The 22,911-nt window shown below is 47.0% G+C and overlaps 2 protein-coding genes across 5 annotated transcripts in view; one reads left to right on the forward strand and one right to left on the reverse strand.

Annotated features, from left to right (window-relative positions):
• The window catches only part of LRP11 (LDL receptor related protein 11), a 43,937-nt gene extending 41,664 nt beyond the window's left edge, over positions 1-2,273 (forward strand). For 2 of the 3 annotated variants that reach the window (XM_075554391.1, XM_075554393.1), the window contains 2 exons: positions 462-640; positions 1,723-2,273. In XM_075554391.1, the coding sequence (XP_075410506.1) occupies positions 462-616 (155 nt within the window). In that variant the 3' untranslated portion in view covers positions 617-640; positions 1,723-2,273. The remainder of the gene's footprint in view (positions 1-461; positions 641-1,722) is intronic. The other variant, XM_075554392.1, reaches the window with a different exon arrangement.
• Positions 2,274-6,209: 3,936 nt separating this feature from the next.
• The window catches only part of PCMT1 (protein-L-isoaspartate (D-aspartate) O-methyltransferase), a 41,901-nt gene continuing 25,199 nt past the window's right edge, over positions 6,210-22,911 (reverse strand). Inside the window, exons 4-8 of one of the 2 annotated variants that reach the window (XM_075554394.1) lie at positions 17,313-17,417; positions 16,802-16,922; positions 15,892-15,977; positions 13,812-13,981; positions 6,210-6,979 (exon numbers count right to left, since the gene is read on the reverse strand). In XM_075554394.1, the coding sequence (XP_075410509.1) occupies positions 6,967-6,979; positions 13,812-13,981; positions 15,892-15,977; positions 16,802-16,922; positions 17,313-17,417 (495 nt within the window). In that variant the 3' untranslated portion in view covers positions 6,210-6,966. Of the gene's footprint in view, positions 6,980-13,766; positions 13,982-15,891; positions 15,978-16,801; positions 16,923-17,312; positions 17,418-22,911 lie in introns of both variants that reach the window. The other variant, XM_075554395.1, reaches the window with a different exon arrangement.

The following is a 22,911-nucleotide window of genomic DNA, read 5'->3' on the forward strand; positions in this document are numbered from 1 at the left end:
TCGGAAACCACAGGGGTGGGTCTAGCCTGTCCTACAGGGCTGCCATGAGTCGGCAGCCCCTGGGCGGCAGTGAGTTTGGAGCTTTGGAGAGTCAGAGGCCTACCCAACAACTCTCAAGCTACACGGTTTTAAGCAAATTACATCATTTCTTTGCACCGCAGTTCGTCGGCAAAATGCTAATACGTATCTAATCGTCTTGATTAAAGAGGGCTCATCAAACACACTGGAGCAAGCCTTGGTGGCATAGTGGTTATGCTTTTGGCTGCTAACCACAAGGTCAGTAGTTTCAAGCCGCCAGCCGCTGCAAGGGAGAAAGACGAGGCCTTGCACTCCCCTAGAGTTGCAGTCTCGGACACCCACAGGGGCCATGCCACCTTGCCCCGGGGGACCATTGTGACCGTACTGAGAGGCAGTTGTCACTAAGCACTGACCTAGCTTTCTGCTGCCTCGCCTTCTTACAGGTGCAGTGCTGCCCCTAGCCCTGGGCCTGGCCATCACAGCTTTGCTGCTGCTCATGGTGGCCTGCCGGCTCCGGCTGGTGAAGCAGAAGCTGAAGAAAGCTCGCCCCATAACATCTGAGGAATCCGACTACCTCATCAACGGGATGTATCTCTAAGAAACCCGATTGCACTGCCTCGGGGTAAGGACACGCTCCCCCTCAAGCAGCCGTCGGGTCCTGGCAGCTCGCCGCCTCCCTTGTTATAAATTGTGATAGACACCAACTAAACCCCCTAATTCTGAAAATGCCAAACCTCTGTTTGGATAAGTTCTTATAGGAAGGTGTCCCTGGCAAGTAGTGAAGTATTTTGAAATTTAGAGGAAAGCCCGTCTGGTCAAATAAAGACATCTACCAATCGGACTTGCCTGACAATGAGGGCCCTGGGGTCCTGGGGTCCAGTGCTGAGCTGCCTGCCAGCTGCTCTGAGGGAGAAAGGCTTGGCAGCCGGCTTCCCCTGCAAAGATGGAAGCTTTGGAAACCCCGTGGGGCAGCGTCCCTCCGCCCTGCAAGCCGCGGTGTGTTACAGTGGACTTAAGAGTGATGTGTTGGACCGCACGAGTGGTTAGCCGAGGTGTGGCAGGGCGGCCTTTGGGTGTCATGGCTAGCCCCTCCCTCTTTAGAGGGCAGGGCCCATGCTGGTTCTTCGGCCCATCTGTACCTCCCTGAAGCCCCTGCGCTGTCCACTTCTCCCGCCCAAAGCCAGCCTCGCGATGGCTCTGGTCAGTAGCACAGGGATCTGTGTAAGGGGCAGGAAATGGCGGCGGTCCCCGACCCCTCACATCATGTCAGCGGGATGGCGGGGGGGGGGGGGGGGGGGCGGCTACTTCAGTGGCTAGAACAGCTGAGAGGGCCGGGAAGTGACGCCGGACACCAAGGTGGAGGCAGAGACCCTGGCAGGCCAAGGGCCCTCCCTGGAAACTAGCCGTGGTCAGCGGGGGCCAGGGGCGGCTCATGCAGCTCCTGGGTCAGACCCAGCTTCTCTTTACGCAGTCCCCGAGACCGTCTCGGTTGGAGAGGACCTTGCCTTCAGGTAGAAACACAGGGCCCTGAGCGTGCAGCTCTGGACGACGGTCACCACGCTTGGCACCCGCAGATTCCCTCTTCCCTCGTCCGCAGGAGGAGCCCGCTTGGTCGCCATCGTGTTCATTGCTGAGAAATGTTACGAGTGGTCGCTGGCAAAGAGCCGTTTCACCCAAGCTGTCTTGCCCCCCTTTCTTCTCCAGGAGTTGAGGGCCAGTGGTGCCCTGGGCACCCTGCCAGCTGGTACAGGCCAGAAACCACGGAGAGGGATTCATCGTCGGGGGCCTGTCCCCAGAAGCCCATTTCGGTTGTTTCTCTTTTTCCGTAGGAAATGCAAGCTTCTAACATCACTCGAGCACCAGAATCCTCTGTAGCAACTTGAGGGTTGGGGTGGAGGTGGGGCGCGATGGGGGCGCAGAGACACGTTAACCACTGGAACGCGATGTCTAGAAAAACGAAGGAATGTGCTCTGGCTGTTTGCTGAGACGCTCCGGCGCTTTGTTGCGGGGCTTGGATTTGAACAGACCCCACCCCACCCACACCCCACCCCCGAAGCCGTTGTGTGACATCAGTTGTGCAAAGGAGCTTGAGGTTCGCATGCTGTTGGCTTTGACATCCCAGGGTGCCCCCTCCGCAGACCCGCCCGGTGACCTAGCAGCAGACTGGTGCTGGAGGACCGCAACCCCAGCCTGTTGCCACGTGCCGAAACGCAGTCTATGTTAGCGACTCTCAATAAATTGCATTTTATTCTTGACTTTTTTTTTTTAACATGTCAATCAGTCCTAAGCTGTTTCACTGAGAAGCTGCCTGTTGCCTGGATTTCATCCCATCAGCCCCCGACAGATAGTGGAATGAGACGCGGGAGCAGCCCAGCGTCTGGTAAAGCATTGAGGGCAGAGGCTGGAGGCACGCAGAAGGTGGGTGTTGCCCTGTTGGGCGAGCTGAGCAGGGCGGTTTAAGTCACATGCGGCCCGCCGAGGACATCTATCCAGCCCACCGGGTGTTTTTGCCCCGTTTACTTCAAATTATGTGCATAGGAATTTGTTCAGTTTTTTTAAAACTATAGTCTGGCCCTCCAAGGGGCCTTAAGGACAGTGAACTGGTCCAGTTTTAAAAGTTTGAGGACCCTTGCGGCAGAACATTCACGTCAAAGTCATTTCCAAGGGGAAGAGCGCTTTCCTGTCAAGTCCGCTCTCCTTGCTTATTTGCCTTAAGCAGTTTAAACCATCGAAACCCTCTCTGGACATGTAAACGCCTCTGCCCCTTCTCCAGCACACACAGTTTCTCCCCCATCCCTTCATTCACAGCGTCACCAACAGAAAATTCTGTGCTCGTCCCTTCTCCCAGGGACTCTCTACGTGTGCTTTGGCCCCAGGATTCCCTCTTGCCCCCCTTTCAGTGATGGTCCCCCAACACCGTGGACATGCCTGCGTGTCCGTTTTGCTGTCCAAGGCAGACCTTGCTGGTGCAGTTAGCTGAGATTCAGACCTAAGCCTACCAGGTGAGGTACCCTGGGCCTCTTCACCGAGACCCCAGGATTCTGTCTCGGGGTCCCTGCTGCGCTCACGTTTGCATTGGAAGGTGCTTCGTCGCCCTCGCAGAGCCGCCTGCTTGCTTTCTGGGCTCCAGGTTGCTTACCATTGTTGGCCCTGGCGGACTCACTGAGCGCTGCCCAGGCTGAACAGCAAGGGAAACGCTGAGTCTGCAGTCCACAAATGTGTCCGCCCCGGCTTTTCAACAAGTGTGCTGCTGGGCCAGAGCTTCGGTTCCTGGCTCCACTTTCCCGGAACTTGGGCCTCTTCTAAAGCGAATGCAACGAAAGTGAATAGCAACTTGGGTGACCGAGCACATAGTATACATTCTTCAGCTAAATAGCAATCACCAAGGAAGAACAAGTTCTGACTGCGCAAGGCTGAGTGGAAGGGGCGGGCGACTGGCTAGCACCGAGCCCCCTCAATGCGGGTGCTGCGTGCTGGATGACGCAGGTCTTCATTGGCTGCACGGACGTCATCTTTCTGAATAAAGCACAGGAGGAAAATCCCAGAGAGGTGAACCTGCAACTCCATCATTTATTTTACCGAGTGTGATTATTTAAGAACGCAATCCAGTATAGGAGGCGCTGGTGTATAGCTGTCACGTACCTCAATTCAGCACTAACCAAAAAGAAGTCATTGCCTTTTGGTGCCCCATTAAGAACTCAGTGTTTTTGAAAGTTCAAATGCTCAATTGTCACTGCTGTCCTTCTGGAATGTGCCGAACTATAGGAACAATTGTAAATCTGAAAACAAGGAACACTTTTCTGATTAAACAAAATTACTACGGAGCTTTATTTCTTGGCTATTACCCCCCAAAAAGAGTTTAAAATAATTCACAAGTAGTAGTATTTTAAAAGTCATTGTTATCCATTAGGTGTTTCAAATGCTCCAGTGTAGGCACATTTTAACCAACGAAGTCTCATCAACCTTTCTTTCCTTTTTTTGGACACTGGCATTTTAACGGTTTCCTTAATCTGGGGAGACCTTTTAGTGTGTACGTGGATCTAACGGTTTTTTTTCCCAATACCTTCTGTTTTTAATGCTACTGGTTGGAAACAAATTGAGGCCTTCACTAGAAACTGGGATTCTTCAAGCTTCCGTTTTATCATAAATTTTGAGAGTTAAATTTGGCTTTAGTAAAACCAAATCCATTGTTTCTGTGGGGTCTCAGTAAACTGGAAATTTTAAAGTATTTTCATGCTGCCCTTTGTGTTATGTGAAGAACTAATTTCTATTGAGAAAAATGAGGTACTAAAATCACATAGAAATTACGACTGCTAGACTCAAGAGATAGATGTGTCTGGTCTTTGAGCCACACACAAAAAACCAACCCTTGTCACCAAGAAAGCTCCTAGACTAAGTAAGTCACTATTGTTTTCTCTATTGGTGAGCCCTCCAGATCAATTCCTGTGTATGCAACACTCAAGTTTGAATTCACAAGTGGGAAGTTCAAGAGCAACGCTTGTGCAGTGTGTGAAGCACAACCGTCTCTACCAGGCAGTGGCACTGCGCTGTCTCCCATGTTTATCAACTGTCCCCTCACGAGATGACAAAGTCCGTGGAAGGACAGGCCTTTTCTATACACAAATGCTAACTTAGGAGTTTACAGCCAAGGAAATGTTGGCAAGGGCTAGGGAAGGTATAGAATAAGATATGTTTAAAAATTAACTTCACTTTAAATCAGAGTATTTGCCCTTCCACTACTTCACTCGACACTCCAGTCCTAAGTGATGGTAAGATATGGGTCCAGAAGCAATAAACAGCAACCACAGAACCAAAGCCCTCAGTGAACTTGAACTCTGCCTTCTGAGTACCAAGCAGTGCTGACACCTGAAAGACCATGCCTGAGGCCTTACCACGACAAGATGTGTAATTTTACAATGCCCTTTGACATCCAAAATTAGAATTTAAAGTCTGAGGTAGAGGTACAAGTGTCACAGCAAGGGACTGCTTACAGGATCACACACTCACACAACCATGGGAAGGGCCTAGTGTGGAGTGCTCCTAGAGCAATGCTTCCCAAAGGGGGGGGATACAGCCCCCTGGTGGGCATACTGGACCCATGGGGGAGAAGCTGTTACAAGCAGATAACTAAACTTCATCCTAGGAGCCTGGTGGCAGCTAACCTTAAAAAGGTCAACAGTTCAAAACCTCCAGCAGCTCTGAGAAGACAGACTGGCCTTTCTACTCCCAAAAACAGTAACGCCGGGGGTGGGTGGAATCACTCAATGGCAGTGACTTTTCTACTGCTGTACAGTGACAGTCTCAGAAACTCACAGGGCAGCTCTCCAGGTCACTGAGCAGGCATCGGCTAGATCAGGCGTCCTCAAAACTACGGCCGCGGGCCACATGCAGCCCGCCAAGGACATTTATCCATCCACTGGGTGTTTTTGCCCCGTTTATTTTTTACTTCAAAATAAGATTATGTGCAGTATGCATAGGAATTTGTTCACAGTTTTTTAAAAACTATACTCCGGCCCTCCAACGGGTCTGTGGGACGGTGAACTGGCCCCCCGTTTAAAAAGTTTGAGGACCCCTGGGCTAGATGAAAATGAGTGAGACACAATATCCTTGATTACGGGCTGGAGTACAAAGGTTTTTCATGGCCGGGGGACATGGAGGTGTTTGGTTTGGTTTTGCTAAAAGGGGGCACGAAGTTTGGGACTCCGTTCCAGACTCAGGACAGGTAGTGTCCTCTATAAGACGTATGAGAAGCCACCGCATCGAACGAGAGCCCAAAGTGCTGCTCCTCGGAAGCCCAGCCAAGCCCGTCCTCCTCCATCATGTGCGCATCGGCCAGAGAAGCCTTACTCTAGGCGGAGAAAATGGCGGTGGTGGACTGCTAACCACCAGGTTGGTAGTTCAACCCCACCAGCTGCTCCACGAAAGATGAGGCTGTTCCTGTACGGATTTCAGCGTCAGAATCCCAATGTCACTAAGTACGGTCACTTTAAGTGGGAACTGACTGGAGGGCAGTGTGAGGGGGGCCGAGGAAAAGGACCAGCTATTAGGTGTGGTCCTTTGTCATCAGGGACTGTGCTGAAGTGAAGAGCTGGATTCATACTGTCTCCCGACTCGGGTTACACCAAAGGGAAAGACTTTTTCCTCCATTATCCCGGCTCCGTATCTGGCCGACGTGGGCTCTCTTCCACACACAAACACCACCAGTGGCTTTTTTACTGTTAACTTTATTTGGCAAAGCAGCACTGTAGACCTGTTCAGTACCTAAGACACGGCTCACACAGCACGTCAGAGTCCTAGACCTCAGCAACCAATGAGAAACAACACTGAGGCGGCTGCAGCTCTCCGGCCGCTGTGGGAGGGGAAGAGGAACTAGGTCAGTTAAGTCCCATCTGAACAGCCGAGTGCTTTACGGGACAGTGCCTGTCCCCAGCTAAGGTTTAATATCTACAAACGCTTAGTTTTAAGGTAAGAGAGCAGCTGATTGTATCTATAACATGCGAGTCTAGGGCACACATCAAACTTTAAAAAGGAAGCCTGTCGCAAGTTTCTTTGTGAGTGGCATCTGTCAACCAACCAGATAGCGGGGAGCTTCACTGGTGAGGGCGTGGTATCGGAGGCACGACAGCTACCTGATCCATTCACATCGGAAGAGAATCAAGTGTCCGAGGAAACAAGTCTGAAGGCGCAGCGAGGCTTCCGTTCCGTTTACCATTTTAAAGGGTGGGCATATTCAGGTGGTATCCTGCCACTGTATTCTTCACACCCTTCTGCTACGGCTCTGCGCCTCTTTAAGAATTAAACTCTTGAAAACACACACACATTTTCATGCTGAAAATAAAAGTGTAACAAAGTTCAAAACAAGCTGTGGCGCTGTTGGTTTTCACAAAGCTGAGGCCCGAGAGAAGCCATCCACCGAGACAGCGGGCTCTGCTCACGCGGCCGCTGCCTTCACAGTTCATCCCTGGGGGCGAGAGAGAGAGAGAGAGGAGCGTCAGTAAGGACGACAGACCCCAGGATTAGCTCGCTACTAGCTTCCAGAGGACTCTCCATCGGAAAAATGATCCCAAAGCAGTTTCTTACAAAGTCCAAGTCAGAGCAAAAGTGGACGTGGAGGGGCAAAAAGAGGTGTTGAGCTCTGTGTAATTCTAGCCATGTCTTTTCCAAGATCAGTAAGTCAGAAATAAGGATGGGTTGAGATCTAGAGTCACCTTGCTAACACTATTTACTATACAATGAATGACTTGAATATTGAGAAATGATTTCTAAGTCTGTATATAGTTATACTTTTTTAAATTGGACAAAAATGTAGTCTTGTTCAAAGAGTCGATCTCATCCCAGACTCTGAAGGTATGCCAGATTTTCACATTATAACACACATGGTTTTTCCAAACCATGCAACCCACACAACACGCTGTGAGAGGGATTTACATGTCCATTACATGTGGAAACATGGCAATATGCCTGAGTGCTGATTTCAGAAAGCAGCTTCACATCAGCTCCAAAGGGAACCATGTGCTCACTGGCATGCAGCGCTGTGCCAGCAACTGCTAGTGCGGGGAGGGAAGACCGGCGCTGTCTGAAACGGAAGCACGTTATTCGTGTTCACCACAGCCCAACCAGATGCCTAAAGGGGGGGGGGGGGGGGTAAATAGTACTTGAACACTGGAGGAAAATCTGAGTAACAAAGATTTCATTTAAAATTCCAGAAAAGTTTTCATAAACTTGATAAACAAGGAAGCCTGGAAACCTTTGTAGAAAATTGCCAGTCTTTTGATTTCACTTTTCCATAAACTTTTAGGAACCCCCTCCTCGTTTATACACAGAGAGCGACTGACAAAGCAAATACGCTCACTGCTAATTCTGGATAAAGGAACTCAGGAGTTTTTGTTCTACTAACTCGCCTGTTAACAAAATTTCAAAATTTCAAGATAAGTTGTTTTAAAAATGTTTAAAGAGAGGGTAAAATAAAGGATTTATATTTCACTGATAAGTGGTGAATTAAAAGATTATCAGATCATTTGTTGTTTTAGAAAATTTTTATAAATTGTCCAAGAAAACACATTTTCCATTACTTCTCTTATAAACTGCCTTATGGCCTAAATATCTGCTAAGTGGCAAGTTATCAGTTCGACTTCACCGTAATACATTCTGCTACAGATATGCATTGTCAAATAGTACTATAACTCTTCTCTTCTCAGTGCCATTGAATTGATTCCAACTCACAGTGACCCTGCAGAACAGGGTAGAACTGTCTCTGTGGGTTTCCAAGACTGTAACTCTTCAGAGGAGCAGAAAGCTTCGTCTTTCTCCCACACTATAATTTTTACGTAAATTCTTGCAAGCATTGAAATATCTAATCTGAAGGAACTCACTTGCAGATGTAGTGTCCTGTTCACAAACTAAAGTGAAGTTGCTGTTTTTAAAAACTTGAACTGATGATTCTACTTTTTCTTTTTTTTTTTTAAACAATTGACCATATTTTATTCAACTATTGCAAGGCATTAGAGCAGGGGTCCTCAAACTCTTTAAACAGGTCAAGTTCACTGTCCCTCAGATCCGTTGGAGGGCCACACTATAGTTAAAAAAAAACTATGAACAAATTCATATGCACACTGCACATATCTTATTTTGAAGTAGAAAACAAACAGGGCAAAAACACAAGGCAGGCTGGATAAATGTCCTCAGCGGGCCACCGGTGGTCCATGGGCTGTTGTTTGAAGACACCTGCAGGATACTTTACAGCTCAATGCCCTGTCAAAAGCATGGTACAGCGACACTGGCAGGGTTTTTTAACAAAGGAAAAGGCATTCGGGTTGGAGAGCTGGATTTGAAAGCATAGGCTTCAGGGGGACATAAAACTTAGCACCAGCTCTTCAATAGACCTGGTCATCCCCCTCCAAAAGGCATGGGGGTAGCTCTCAGGTCCCTCCTTTTCCCCAAATGTTATGATTCCACATACACATCACTTCCTTTGTCTGGCTTAATGCAGAGATGACAGGTAGTGACTCGTAAATGTTTGCGAGGCTCTTTGAAACTGCTAAATCTGTTAAAAGGGGAACAAAAAAAAACCTTGGCAACAACCTGAACTCACTGCCAGGGAGTTCCATGCCAACTCACAGCGACCCTTTAGGACAAGGTGGGATTGCCCCTGTGGGTTCCTGAGAATAACTCTACAGGAGTAGAAAGCCTCATCTTGCTCCCATGGAGTGGCTGGTGGTTCCAACTGCTGCCCTTTCGGTTAGCATCCCAGTGCCTAAATACCATCAAAAGCCACGAATGTTTTCTAATACTTGAGAACAGACTCTCCAAAGTAGCCAACATAAAGAAACTTCAGAACCAGAATTTTCCCCTGCCCCAAAGGGCACCTGCATCACAATGCTGTAAGGTCCATGAAAAGGAGAGAGCATAGCGCATCGTGCCGACTGGGTACCATGACCCTATGATGGTTCATCACAGCATCCTTCTCATGCACGGCACTTCCAAGGTGATGCTGGTTCCCCAGAGGGTCTTACGGACTAACAACCCTGAAATCTGTCTGTTTCACAAACTAGAAATGAAATTTAAGCAAAACCTCGAACAGGTTAACAAAATATTGGCTTCCGTATTTTTTTAAAAAGCACTCGTAAGTATTAATTTTTAAAGTATTCAGAGTCTCTGAAACGAGCACAGCTATTACTGATCGATAGTCATGAACATAATCCTAGATGCTGGGCTCTGCCGCCAAAGACCAGGAATTCTTTCCCCGTCTGTTACTCTCGACTCATAGTGCAGGGGGCCTTTCCAAGTATGAGGAAACACGAGCCTAAATCGAGAGTGCCGCTTTCCTTGGTGTTAAACTTCAGTGAGCCCACTTTCGGGTTTTCATAGGGGCTTTCTTTAGCTCACGGTCTTCTTGAGACTAGCTCTCGCTTTTTCCAGTTCAGGATTCCTGGACACCTACTTCAGCATCTTCAGAGGAGGATGGGAGGATGGTGAGAGAACAGAAGGCTCGCAAGAAGGCACTCTGATGAGGTGGCACAGCAGTCCGGAAGAAAGCTCGGCACAGAAACGACCTAAGTTAGGCAGGAAACTGGCTAGCAGCTTTTGAGAAGAGAACTCTCAAGCATGGCTGGGCCCTAGAAAATGGGAGGCAACACCTTCCCACTGTCACAGAAAGGGTGAGGGAGGTGGGCTAGGGGCTCGGTGGCTGGAGCTCCCCCTCCACTCCAGGCCTCACCGCAGGCCGTCACCATGTCACCCTGCCGGCCATCTCCTTGCAAGCTGCCCTCTGGACCACAGCCAGTGTCCTTCCTCGCTCATAACTCTGGTAACTTCACTGCCAGCCTTCAGTGCATCCACTGCTCACCACTTGCTCGCCACACAGAGACCAAGCACCTGCCCAACCAGCCAGGTGCCCTGGCATCGGTTCTGACTCCATGCGGCCCCGTGTGTGTCAGGGTGGACCTAGGCCCCTGCATTTCCCAGGGCTGCTTTCTCAAAAGCAGGTCTCCGGGCCTTTCTTAGCCTCCTGGCACGGGGCCTGGAGGGCGGGCACAGGCACTGGGGATGTGACCGGATGAGATTAGAGGATCCTCCCACCATAACTATTTGACGGCAGAAATAAGCAACGTATAAAATGCTACTTTTCCAAGGCAATTTAAGCACATGGTCTCCTGTCTATGAGTTTCAGCATAAACCAAAATCACTACCCTTGAGCCTAAAGTGATGTCTTCTCAAGTCTACTCCAAACCTACCACTGAAAAGAAGCGGGCTGAGGGGAGGACAGGCAGATGGCGACGGGAGCAGACCCCTCGGAACACTGCAGCCTTGGCTGCAGACGGCCGTGGCAACGCAGCAATCAAGTGACTGGTGCAGTAAAGGCGGGCACACACATTGTGGGTTGTTTCCTAGCGCGTGGAATAGTTGACACTCACTCTCCTACAGTCCCTAACGTGGGCAACAGCGTGAGGAAAACTTTGAAATGCTGTGAGAATTCCCAGAGTGTGACCCACATACACAGAGCATGTGCTGTGGGGAAATGGTGCTCAAAGACTTGCTTACACGGGGTTGCCACGAACCTTCAGTCTGTCAAAAACGCACTATCTGCAAGGCGCAATAAAGCGAGGCACACTAGCCCGAGATTTGCCTGAGCCTCTGCCACAGGGCCCCTTCCTCTTTGACTTGCAGCTGGCTTTGGCTCACAGGGTGCTCTGCTAAGAGACAAGAAAGTGGGAGGGGAGAAGTCCAGGTGATGCGTAGCCCTGCCCACCCACCTCCACTTCCACTCCTGTCAGCTGCCCACGGCCCCCCTCCTGCTGCCCCTGCTCTCCATGGGTTCCAGTAAAAGGGCCCCAGGAAGAAGGGGTGGGTGCGGATCCCTGTGGAGACTTTTGTGTTGTATGCATTCTGAGAGTCCCTCCCAGCATCCTCCTGGCTCCCCCCAGCCTTCCTTCCTTCTCTCAGGAGCCCTTTCAGGAAATGCTCCCTGAGGCTGTGCCCACCAGGCCTCTGCACAGCAGGGCTTAGGCTCCTAAGAGTTTAACAGGTCAGGTTTTACCCTCCCAAGCTGCCTGGTGTCTAGTCATTTCCTTTTTAGAACAACATTTTTTGGTGTTTTTTTCCCCTTCCAATTTTTAACAAGATCCTTTAAAACTTTCAGATTTACAGATAAGTGAGTATCTTTGTTACTGGAACCACATTTCTTAGCTGTAGAAAAAAATGTGTTTATTCTTGGATAGAAAATCTCAACAGAAAAAAATCAAAAAGCACTTCTAGTGCAAACAGAGAAAAGTTTTCCAGCAGTGCAAATATGAAAATGCCCCGCCCCCAAAAAACCCTTATTTAAATGCCCAAAACAGAACACATTACAATATTGGGCAACTGACCAGTCACTCTTAAATGTACAGTTTGGTTTCATCAGAGGGAGCCCTGGGTTTTCTGAGGTGAGTGATCCAAGGGCTCTCACTTTCGAGAAGAGCCAGGTTCGCTCCTGTTCATGCCTCATACATGCCTGCCACTGCCGTCCCTCACCGGAGACCTTCCCGTGGCTGCAATGAACTGGTTTCAGCAGCTTCCAGATTGAGGAGGATTAGGAAGAAAGGCCTAGAAATCTGCTTTTAACAGCCAATCGTGGCCACGGGGCTGTCTGGGGAGCACTGTTGGTGCCGGGGCTGCTGTGAGTCAGCTAGTCAGTGACAGCCCAGGTTGGTGGTTGGGGATGGGGGGTGGGGCGGGGTAGGGGGAGTTGTAAGATTCTATGTCTACAAGAGAAGCCCTGATGCCTGAGCTTCCCTCCCTCCCTCCCAGGGAACCACCTTTGGCTGTGCAAACAAAACACCTGCCTGCAATGCTCAGGTCAGTCAATTAAAGGCAGATTATTCAAGATTAGCATTTCTAGTGCATAAAGAGAAAAGGACTTACTAATGAACATCTGAACTCTACTTGACTTGGGCGGTGCCTTTGCCTCTTCTGTTCAATGGCAAGCACACAACTGTGTAAGGTCACAGCCATAGTAGAAGCAGAGTGAAGGCAGTCATAGCAGCTACGCTCGCTTCTACTGGGAAAGACGGCTGATCTCGAGTGACTGCTCTCAGCTTAGTGTCGCATATGAATCAGTGAAAAGGAGAACTCGGTTTGAGGGCAGGAAAAACAATTTTTTTGGCTGGTGGATATATTATTTGAATTGCGTTAATAAGTTTAACCAATGCATGTCAAAACCTACCCAAATTCATCCTGTGTTTAATATGCAGTTTATTATTAAGAATTGTACCCTAGTAAAATTATTTTAAAACCCCATTCAAAAGTACTTGGGGAGACGGATAAAAAGCTACTAGGCTCATTGCCATCTTTGCAATTCACTCAAAAGCACCTTTTCTGTCTCCAGAAAAGAAAACTGAGACGTCTATTACATTCATCATCACAATTTTATTGACTGACTAAAAAACAAGTCTCTCACTGTCAAATAAAAATAGACTCTAAGACAAGGAAGGTAAAAAACCTTTCTTATTTTAGTATTTAACTCCAAGTTTTCTTAGCTGCTGTCACTTTACTTACTGACTGCGAGGAACAGAAAAAGAAAGGCGCTCTTGCCGCAGACACGTGCTCAGACTGTGCCGCCACCCACGGGGGCTAGGGCTGTGATGAATGAGCCATGCTCTGGGAAGGCTATGCTGCGTGCTGCTTGGCCCTCTGGGTGGGTTTGTGAGACCTGGCGCTCATGAGCAGCTTATCAGGTCCCCTCTGGGACTCCGCCACAGCAGCTTAAGAGCTGGTGGTCCTGCTCTGAAGACTGATGAGAGGCACCATCCTCCTGGAGGCGTGGAAACAGGCTGTCAGATACGCAAACCTGCATCCTCTCTGGATCCTAACACTGGAAAAGTGGGCACCTTTGTCTTTCCCTTTTCTTCTCCTTGGAACAAGACCAGGCGAGAGGGGAGGGACAGGCAATCATGGCTCCTCTCCCAAACCAAAGCTTTGTTTCCGTGACCGTACAGCCTCTGCACAACTGAGCTGTTGAGATGGGAACTCCAGGGGGCTGACCAAGAATAAAGTATCTTCTGAAAGTCTCGGAAAAGAGCCAGTGCCTCTTGGGCTAGCCAAGTCTCACCCCCGTTACCCAAAGATAGGAGTTAAACCAAAGACGGTAGACCATGCAAATGTTTCTACGCCTTTAATGTGGTGGGTTTCTGACGTTATAATGCGGTAGCGCGAGGCGGCAACCCAAAGGGCAGCTCTTGTGGCCTAAGGTCTTAAAGTCCACACCCTTTCACCTTGTGTGCGCGGAAGAAGAGAGCAGAAGAGAAAATCACTTCCACCTGGACCACTGCTTCTCTTTGTCTGTTAAAGGCACGTAGATCACCCCCATCAGAGGCTTCACCGTGACGCTGCCGTCCTGCAGCTTGTCATACTGCTCCAGCATTTGGTTGCCTCCGGCGGGGCCCACAGGCAGTATCAATCTTCCCCCAGGTTTTAGCTGCTCTAGTAGCTACGGAGAGAAAGAAGACCAGGTACATCCTGAGTTACACGGACACCTCCAAGTTGAATACTTTTGTTACTGAGTGTTTTCCATCATTACATACAACCGTGGGCAAACAGTAGCAATGGACTTTGTTCCTGCTTACTCCTTTACCTAGCTGCCTCCCCTGAGGGCGGGGGCTGCTGTCCATCATGTGCATCTCTGTAACCCTGACACAACTGCAATGCTTACAACGTTTGAACTGAACCACACAGAGGATCCAGGGAAAACCAGAAATTTTCTAACGTTCTGGTGCCTGTTTGGGGTGTAGAAAACTGGCAAGAATGCTTCTCCTTTTACTGCAGAATCTAGGTCCTTATGGACCCAAAGACAAAGGCAGCCCAGTTTCAGGACCGCATGTAACCGCATAAGGAGCCAAGGAGGGCTAGAGTCCTACCGCCCTTAAATGAGGACACCCAGCCACGAAGAACCAAGAGCACGATGCCAGGCCCTCCACACACAGAGTGTTCCAGACATACTGTCTGTGGACCTGCAGCACAAGACAGCAAGAAGCAAGCCTTACTGTAGAGAGTGAGAGCCCAGGAAAGAATGCCCTCATTACTGTTTTAGCTTCCAGCAAGTCTATTTAATTTTTCCCAATTTAATGTTTAGCCAAGTAATATTGACAAGTGTCTTCTTCTGGTTGTTTTTCTAAATTTCCGGGCATATGATGTGAAACAGCAGACCTCTGCCCCTATGCCCACCAGTGAGTCCTTTGAGCTGTGTCTCCGGTATTTGGCTGGGTGTTTCCAACAAGCTACCCGAGGACTGAGCTCGCTCCCTTACAGACACTGGACGCCCTTCCCCAATCCAACTACCTAGTCTTATCAGGCTGCCAGCATTGAAAAGAAGAGCAAGCAAAGCTGCTGCAGGTCAAGGGGTAACAGGTACAAATTCAGTGAGTTCTTCCTTTATGGCCTGAACAATTTTCCACATTATGTTAACACCTCAATTAAAATGCTTTAAAACCACTGGTTTAATCTAACCTAAATAACAATAACAAGAAGCAACAGGATGGGAGAAAATAAGGGACTGTCTAAAGGTCACCCAGTCAGTTAGTGAATGATGGCCAGATCAAATCCCCCAATGTTCTAACTTCTCATAACTGGTCTAAACATGCTCTCTCCAGTCCCTCCAGGTTGGGTAATGTCCTGTGCCACCTGCCCTCGCATCGAATCAAAAACTATGTAAAAGAAAAGGAAGATTTCAGGGCCTTTAACCCTGGGTTATGACAAAGGCTGCCACAGCTTATCAGTCTAAGATGAAGAATCAACACTGTACTTAAACAATTCACTGAATTTATGTAAAATACCTGTCCCTGTCATTGGCAGCTCTATTGTTTCTACTATTCTTTCAGATTCCGTTCAAGTCCCAACTCCATTCACCTACATTCTCTCTCTACCCTTGAAGTTCTACAGTGTGTATTTTCTATTCCATCCAAATGGCAGTGTGAACATTGCTTTTCTTTTGACGTGTAGAGCACATGGCTTCCAGAGTGTGAGCTATCAAAGGCCAGGTGGGTGGCCGTGCTCCCTGCTACCTATCTCCCACGCACTGAGCAGAGCCTGGCTTATTCTGGTGCTTCATCACACGCCACACTGACATCAGGTCATGCACTCGATGTTTCCAGCTCCACTGGTGTGCTAGCTCTTAGCTGGCTCCAGCACTACGTGAAGCAGGACAGCCAGCGGGAGACAGGGTTTAGTACAGCACCTTCCTGTTATGAAGCAACAACTCACATTAGCATCAGCCAACGTTAACCAAAATGCACCACCAGGAAAGGTTTGCTGTATTTTGCCCACCATCTAGAAGTTGTTTCTGTCCCAATCTTTAAGGTTTGAGTTGAGTAAAGAATACAAACACCAAAAAGTAAGACTCACCGCCTGGGGCACCACAGGGGCGGCAGCACCTACGTGGATGGCATCGTAGGGTGCTTCTGCGGCATAGCCCATCCTCCCATCTCCCACTGAAAAAGAGAAGGTGAACGTTAAGGTGCAGTTCTCTAGGAGGTTTGCAGAGAGGAACGGGCAGGTTTTTCAATAAGCAACTGAACATCTATAGACTTCATACACGTTAGCACTAGTCTTATAGTGGAATAAAGATGAACTGCTTGGAAAAAGATAGGGGAATCTTACAGACATGACACTGAAGGAAAGAAGTCATTCATCAAAGAATGTCTGCTGCCGGGGTCTACTGCTCTAGCTCCAGAGGTCAGAATGGACTTTCCTGTGGAGGCACAGTCAGCTCGTCAACATGAACGTGTCAGATGGCTGACACAGGCGGGCGGGCTCGTGATGGTCGGGAGACAACAAGCCAGGCTTCTAGAGTGTTTAACAGATCTCAGGGGTTTGCGTGGCAGTTTGCTAAGCTTTACATTTATGTTTTTTTGTACTCTCTTGTCTTTTGCATAATACAAAATGTGCTTACAGCATTACAGATGGCTAAGTATTAAAAAAAACCTATGGGAAAGAGAAAATGTTTTCACTTTTTTTTTCTTAATTTTTTTTCCCACTTTTTAAATCTTACACATTTGAGCACTGTATAAATGATTTACAGTGGCCATTTGTTACTTTAATATTATTTAAGCAATGAGGAACTCACCGTGGGTGTTACTTGAAATCTACACACTAGTCACAGGGCTCACAGTCAGGTGGAACCACTTGCTTTTCTTTTTTGGACTTGAGAATGAATTTTTTAAATGCAGTAATTCGCTTTGAATATAGATTGAGCTTGCATGTGGTTTCCTAAACACAAACCCCTGGCAGAGGAGATGTGTTATTTGAAACTCACCAACCAGTTGCACTCTCCCTGAAGACAAAAGTCCTGGGTCGTCCTTTCTGACGTTATTTACTGAGTCATCCACGAGCTCCTTAATGTGATCAATCCCTATGACTTTTCCACTAGCTCCAACCTAGGACAGAGAAGAATTCAACAACTAAATCTGGTTCCTAACGTGTCATTAGCCTAGCCCCGTATCTACAGTCCTACTCTGCAATGAGAAATCACGGGTAAGGGAACAGCTTAAGCCGCCCGCACCCGAGGCCAGACGTACTCCTGGACTTGTCAGCAAGTCACCCCGATCCATTCTCTTTCAGTCCTGCCAATCCAATGCGGTGGGTTGACTGCTGTTACTTGCAACCAAAAAGAGATTTAAAAAGATGATACACATCCCAATTGCTCTTCGTAACAGAATTTAAAAACCAAACCAAACTTTAGAAACTGCTCATTAAAAAAAAAAACCCAAATCCCAAATCCTAGAATATCTGTCTGCTGGGGCTGAGATGAAAACCAGAGTTCTTACCATGCGTGCAAAACACGCAGTGAGAATCCCACTTCCAGAGCCTACGTCCAAAGCCTTCGCGCCTTCATGCAACTGATCAAACAGGAGTTCTAGGGCGTAGGCGTGCTGGCAACAGAGAAGGAGGCAAGCGTGGGTTTCTCTAAAAGCTACACGCCGTGGCCTATCAGCATGTTACAAACTTCCTATCTCTACCTACCAAGACACCAGAAAAACACACATGTATCTACATAGAGATTACTTTAGAGAGCTTAGCTTAATTCAAATCATTGCATTTAGATAAAGTGATGCAGTGATTCTAGATCTCTAGCGTGAGCATTTAAATTTTCTACTTCATTCAAATTCAAAAGCTACAAACTAAAGACAACCAAGGTGACAGTGTCCTGGAACAGTGGTTATGCACTGGGCTGCTAATAACCTCAAGGTCAGCGGTTGGAATATAACCAAATGCTCCTTGGGGAGTTCTACTCCCATAGAGTTACAATCTGAATGAGGGGGAGTGTGGAGTGGAGACCCAAAGCCCATCTGTAGGTAACTGGGCATCCCCTTACAGAAGGGTCTTGGGGAGGAGACGAGCCAGTAAGGGTGCATGTAGCAATGATGAAACATACAACTTTCCTCTATTTCTTTAATGCTTCCTTCCTCCCACTATCATGATCCCAATGCTACCTTACAAATCCGGCTAGACCAGAGGATGTACTCTGGTACAGATCACAGCTGGAAACACAGGGAATCCAGGATAAATAACCCCTCAGGACCAATAATGAGAGTAGCGGATACCAGGAGGGTAAAAGGGAGGTGGTGGAGAAAGGGAACTGATCACCATGATCTACATATAACCCCCTCCCTGGGGGACAGACAACAGAAAAGTGGGTGAAGGGAGACATCAGACAGTGTAAGGCATGAAAAAAAAATTATGAATTATCAAGGGTTTGTAAGGGGAAGGGGGAAAATGAGGCGCACATACCAAGGGCTCAAGTAAAAAGAATGTTTTGAGAATGATGAGGGCAACAAATGTTCAAATGTACTTGACAGAATGGATGGATGTCTGGATTGTGATAAGAGTTGTACAAGCCCCCAATAAAAAGATATTTTAAAAAAAAGAGTTATAGTCTTGGAAACTCACAGGGGCAGTTCTACTCTGTTCTACGAGTTGGCATTGAGTTAATGGCTGTCAAGTTGGTTCTGACTCTGACTTGACGTACAATAGGACAGAACACTGCTGGATCCTGCCCCATCCTCACAATTGTCATGCTCGTGTTCCCTATTGCAATCACTGTGTCAATTTGTGTATATTGTACACATATTTAAGCAAATACACTTATTTATCTTAAAGAATTTTCAGACTCATTTCATTACTCAATTTATTCCCTCTTTTGCATGGCTGAGTATATTCATGTATGTACACATATCACTAATGAGAACTACTTAAATTAGCTACAATCTTTTACAAGAAAGTGATTAAATAATCTTAGAAAATATTTTGACAGGATAAATTCCTCAAATGGAATTAAAACAAATCAAAAGATATATTTAAGACTTTTATTTGCATGTTATACATACTTTAAAGACTTCAAAAGCATATTAGTTACACTTCCGATCAAACTGAAAAATAAAGTCTTCCCTACACTCCCCCTGATAAATTTACATTTAAATATTTTCCCAAGTATGAGGTTAGGATGAGAAAATCTCTAAAGTCCTTAAATGCTTTATAATTTTATTAAAACTCATCAGATTCAATATGAAATAGGCAATTGTGGAGAGATCTAGGACTGTAAGTGCTGACCAGGGGTGGAAGAGGTCCCCTGGTGGCAAAGTGAGCTACAAGTTGGGCTGCTAACCACAAGGTCAGCAGTTCTAAACCACCGGTTGCTTTGAGAGAGATAGATGAGACTTTCTGCTCCAATGAACCTTCAGAAACCCACAGTAGTTCTATTTTGTCCTGTAGGGTCGCTGTGCATCAGAATCGACTCAATGACAGTTGAGTTTGTTGGGAGGGGAAGTGACGGGACTCACTGCACAGGGAGCACAGTTACTGGGGGTGGAAGGACTGGGAAAAGGACAGTGGTGACAGTTGTACATGATGAACATGATTAATGCCACTGACTTAAAAACATGTAAAAATTACTGGATTGGTGAATATTTTGTTTATATTATAAACATGTACATATACATGCCACAATTTTTAAAAAAATCATCAGATCCAGGAGCAACAGATATATAAAAATAAACATCAACTGATAGGTCCATGGGTAGCCGAGCCCTGGTGGTGCCCTGAACTGCCAAGCCCAAGGCCGGCAGGTGGAATGCAGCAGCAGTTCTGGGGAAGACAAAGAAACCATCTGCTCCGTACAGACTCACAGCCTCAGCAACTCTGAGTCAATGGCCACTCGAGGGCAGTGGGTTTGCTATGCTCTGTAGGTTTTACACAGAAAGGGAATAAAGAAGCGCCGTTCCTTCTAGCAGAATCACAACTGACACAGAAGAAACGGTGAGCTTAGGAAACTGTCATTTGGCAACCATCTCAGTCATAACTAATTCAGTCAAAAATCGCAACAGATGCTAAACCTCGTGAACTAACACTTGACAAGTGACAAGGATGTCTACATAACCTCAAAGCATTTCCCCAAGGTATTTCTGAACTATACAAAGAAAAACAGTTACTTTCCAGTCCTGTAAACGGATCACCATAAAGGGCATGGTTTCTCAGGTTGTCCATTTTTATGGCAGCGGCCTGCCTGAGCTCGCTCCTCTGGATGACCAGCGGGTCTCCCCTCCCATCTCTGGGTCAGCAGCTAAGCACGTCCATCGCAGGTTCTCGGTGGAGACCCCTGGCAGGCACTGAGTCGGCAGTAACAAGGCCCCCTGGCATCACGCGTCTCTGCCAGGATACACAGCACCTTTGGCACACTGCTGGCAAAAACATGTTGCCTGTACCTACCCACAAGGAAACAGCAGACAAACCCACACAAAGGGGCATTCTATGTAAAAGGCTGGCCACATTAATTAACATTTTCAGGGGCACAAAAGATAAAAACTTATTATAGAGAAGACTAAAAAAATGTGAAACCTAAATGAAACTCATGACTGAACCATGAGAACAGTTGATCGGCTAACAGCAGTCCATGCGCGTGAGCATTAGCATTCTGACGGGACAACACTGCTGTGGTGAGAGACGCCCTCTTGGTGTGGAGAGTACCGAGTGAGTCCGCAATGCAAAGGAAAGATGCAGCGAGCTCAGCAGAGCGGCGGCCGACTGAAGCAGAGACTGACTCGATGGCGGCCAACAAGGAGAAGCATGCCTCTTGATATAATGCTCCTTCTTTAAGTAAACAAAAAGAACCCCACGTGCTGAGGAGAAGGCCTTCACCAGGTGCACCCTCGGGTAATCTACAGGTTCTCCATCTATTTTTCCAGACAGTTCTTAAGGTTCCACAGAAGCCCTTTCAGGCTAACACACAAACGTAACCTGGTAAATAGTTGTGCTTTGGGGAAAGAAGAGCAGAGAAATAACTTTAAATCTATCAATTTTTCCATATTTAGTTTTTGGTTTAAAGAGGTTCTTGCCCACACAGTACAAAACCCTACTTTGAAAAAGAGTTGCAAATTAGACACCCAAAATGCAGTCTTCTACTGCTTTATTAGCCCTGTCCGTCGGACATTCTCCTTAACTCATTGTTCCTGTTTCCATGTTATTACATTTTTTTGAATGACAAGGCTTTTTCACAATATTAAGCTGTTTCTTCTCATTTTAACTCATTCCACATCAGCAAATGAAGATCCGCCAAACTTTACTGCTTCTGTGTCATGAATGCCGATGACACTTCCAAGGGGCAGAGTCTGGAAGTGACTTTGGAGTGCCCTCCAACCTGAGGGGCTTCTCCTCTGGCACTGCATCACATATATTTCTCACTGTTATTCATAGGGTTCCCACTGGTCTAGTTTCAGAATTAGATCGACACGTCCTTGATAAAACTTGTCCGCCATCAACGATGTGGACTTGAAATACCAGTGGCGTAGTTCTCGGCATCACAGCAACACACAAACCACAATACAACAGACAGATAATGTCTCACTGTTCTCTTTGAATGACCTTTGTAAGCATCTTCACACCTACCCCCGGGTCCTTGTGGCATGGCCACATGCCTCTCAGCACTTTCTCACTACTAGTCACTTCCCCCAGGAACGCTAAGCCCTCTCTGCTTCTTAAAATCCAAGTCTGGGTGGTAAGTAAGCTTTCCTGAAACTCACTTAGAAGTCACTTTATTTATTTCAACTTTTCTCATGAATTAGGTAAAAGTTTACAGAGCAGATCATCAGTTTTACAGTCCATAATTCATATGCCTTCTGTTTCAGCCCACTCACTGCAGTCCCTCAAGGGCCCATCACTCATGCCGAGTACTCCGGTGCTTCCATGACTCCTCCTTCCCTCCCCTTCTGAACCTAGCTCTAGGGTTGTTTCCCTGTGATACTAAACTAACTATTCTAACACAGGGATGAGCTCAGATCCACACCTGAAGGGCCATAATTTAGGGGTCCAACCAGTCTATTCAACCAGGAAGCCTGGTCTCTTTTATGATGTTGAGTTTCGTTCCACATTTTTCTCCCACTTGATCCAGGACCTTTCAATGTGATCCTTCTCAGAGTAGTTAGTCATAGCTGGGCACCACCTAAGTTCTTTGGGGCCTAGATGTTATTTTCACAGGTTAATTTTTAATTTCTTCTGCAGTGCTTCTACAAGGCTTTATTTCAGTGAAGCTTTGAAAAATAAGCCAAGTGGATCACAAATGAATGTACTTCTTTTTGTTAATTCCTTGCTGTTTCTAACACTTCTAAGATCTATACAATAAATGACATTATCACAACTGCTTATCCATAAAATAATGAATACTTATCCTAGCTATATCTTCATTCAGCAAATATAAAAAACACTAAGCTTACCACTTAGAAGCATACATACTGATGTACTGTAAGACTGTATCTACATACATAAGAATACAATGTTTTCCTTACTAATATTCCAAAGTTACTCAGAAAATACAAGTGATTAATGTGCATCTTGGTCTACAGTAAAAAGACCAAAATATAACACTGAGCATCCTGAGTTATCGGGAAACGTACTGCATTTTTCACAGAGAACTCACACATCGTGCCCACAGTGCTCACAGGAGCTGGCGTGCCGCGGGGTTATGTAATTTGTAGAGACTGTGTAACATGCACATCACGTGCATAAAGCTCAGTAAGTCAAAACCATAGTGAGATACTATTTCACACCCACTAGAATACAGAAGACCAGAGAGGAAATGTTGTGTTTGAATTTGAATTATGGTGTTGGCAAAGAATATTGAAGACAATGATACTCAAAGAATAAAACGCAACAACAGTAAATATTATTCCATATGCAGTTCCACAATAACAGTAGTCACAGAAAACAACTTCTGAGCTGACACATAGGGAGAGAGGCAAGCGGAAGGGGAGGGATGGCGTACAGGAGGATAACCATAAGCAGCTATTGGTCTGACAGAGGAGATTTTACATGTGTATTTTCTATGTACTGCTACAGATCCTAGTATACGAGGGGATTGCCCCCCCCAAAAAAAAC

This window comes from Tenrec ecaudatus, chromosome 7, assembly GCF_050624435.1.
Source record: "Tenrec ecaudatus isolate mTenEca1 chromosome 7, mTenEca1.hap1, whole genome shotgun sequence".
Lineage (NCBI taxonomy): Eukaryota > Metazoa > Chordata > Mammalia > Afrosoricida > Tenrecidae > Tenrec > Tenrec ecaudatus.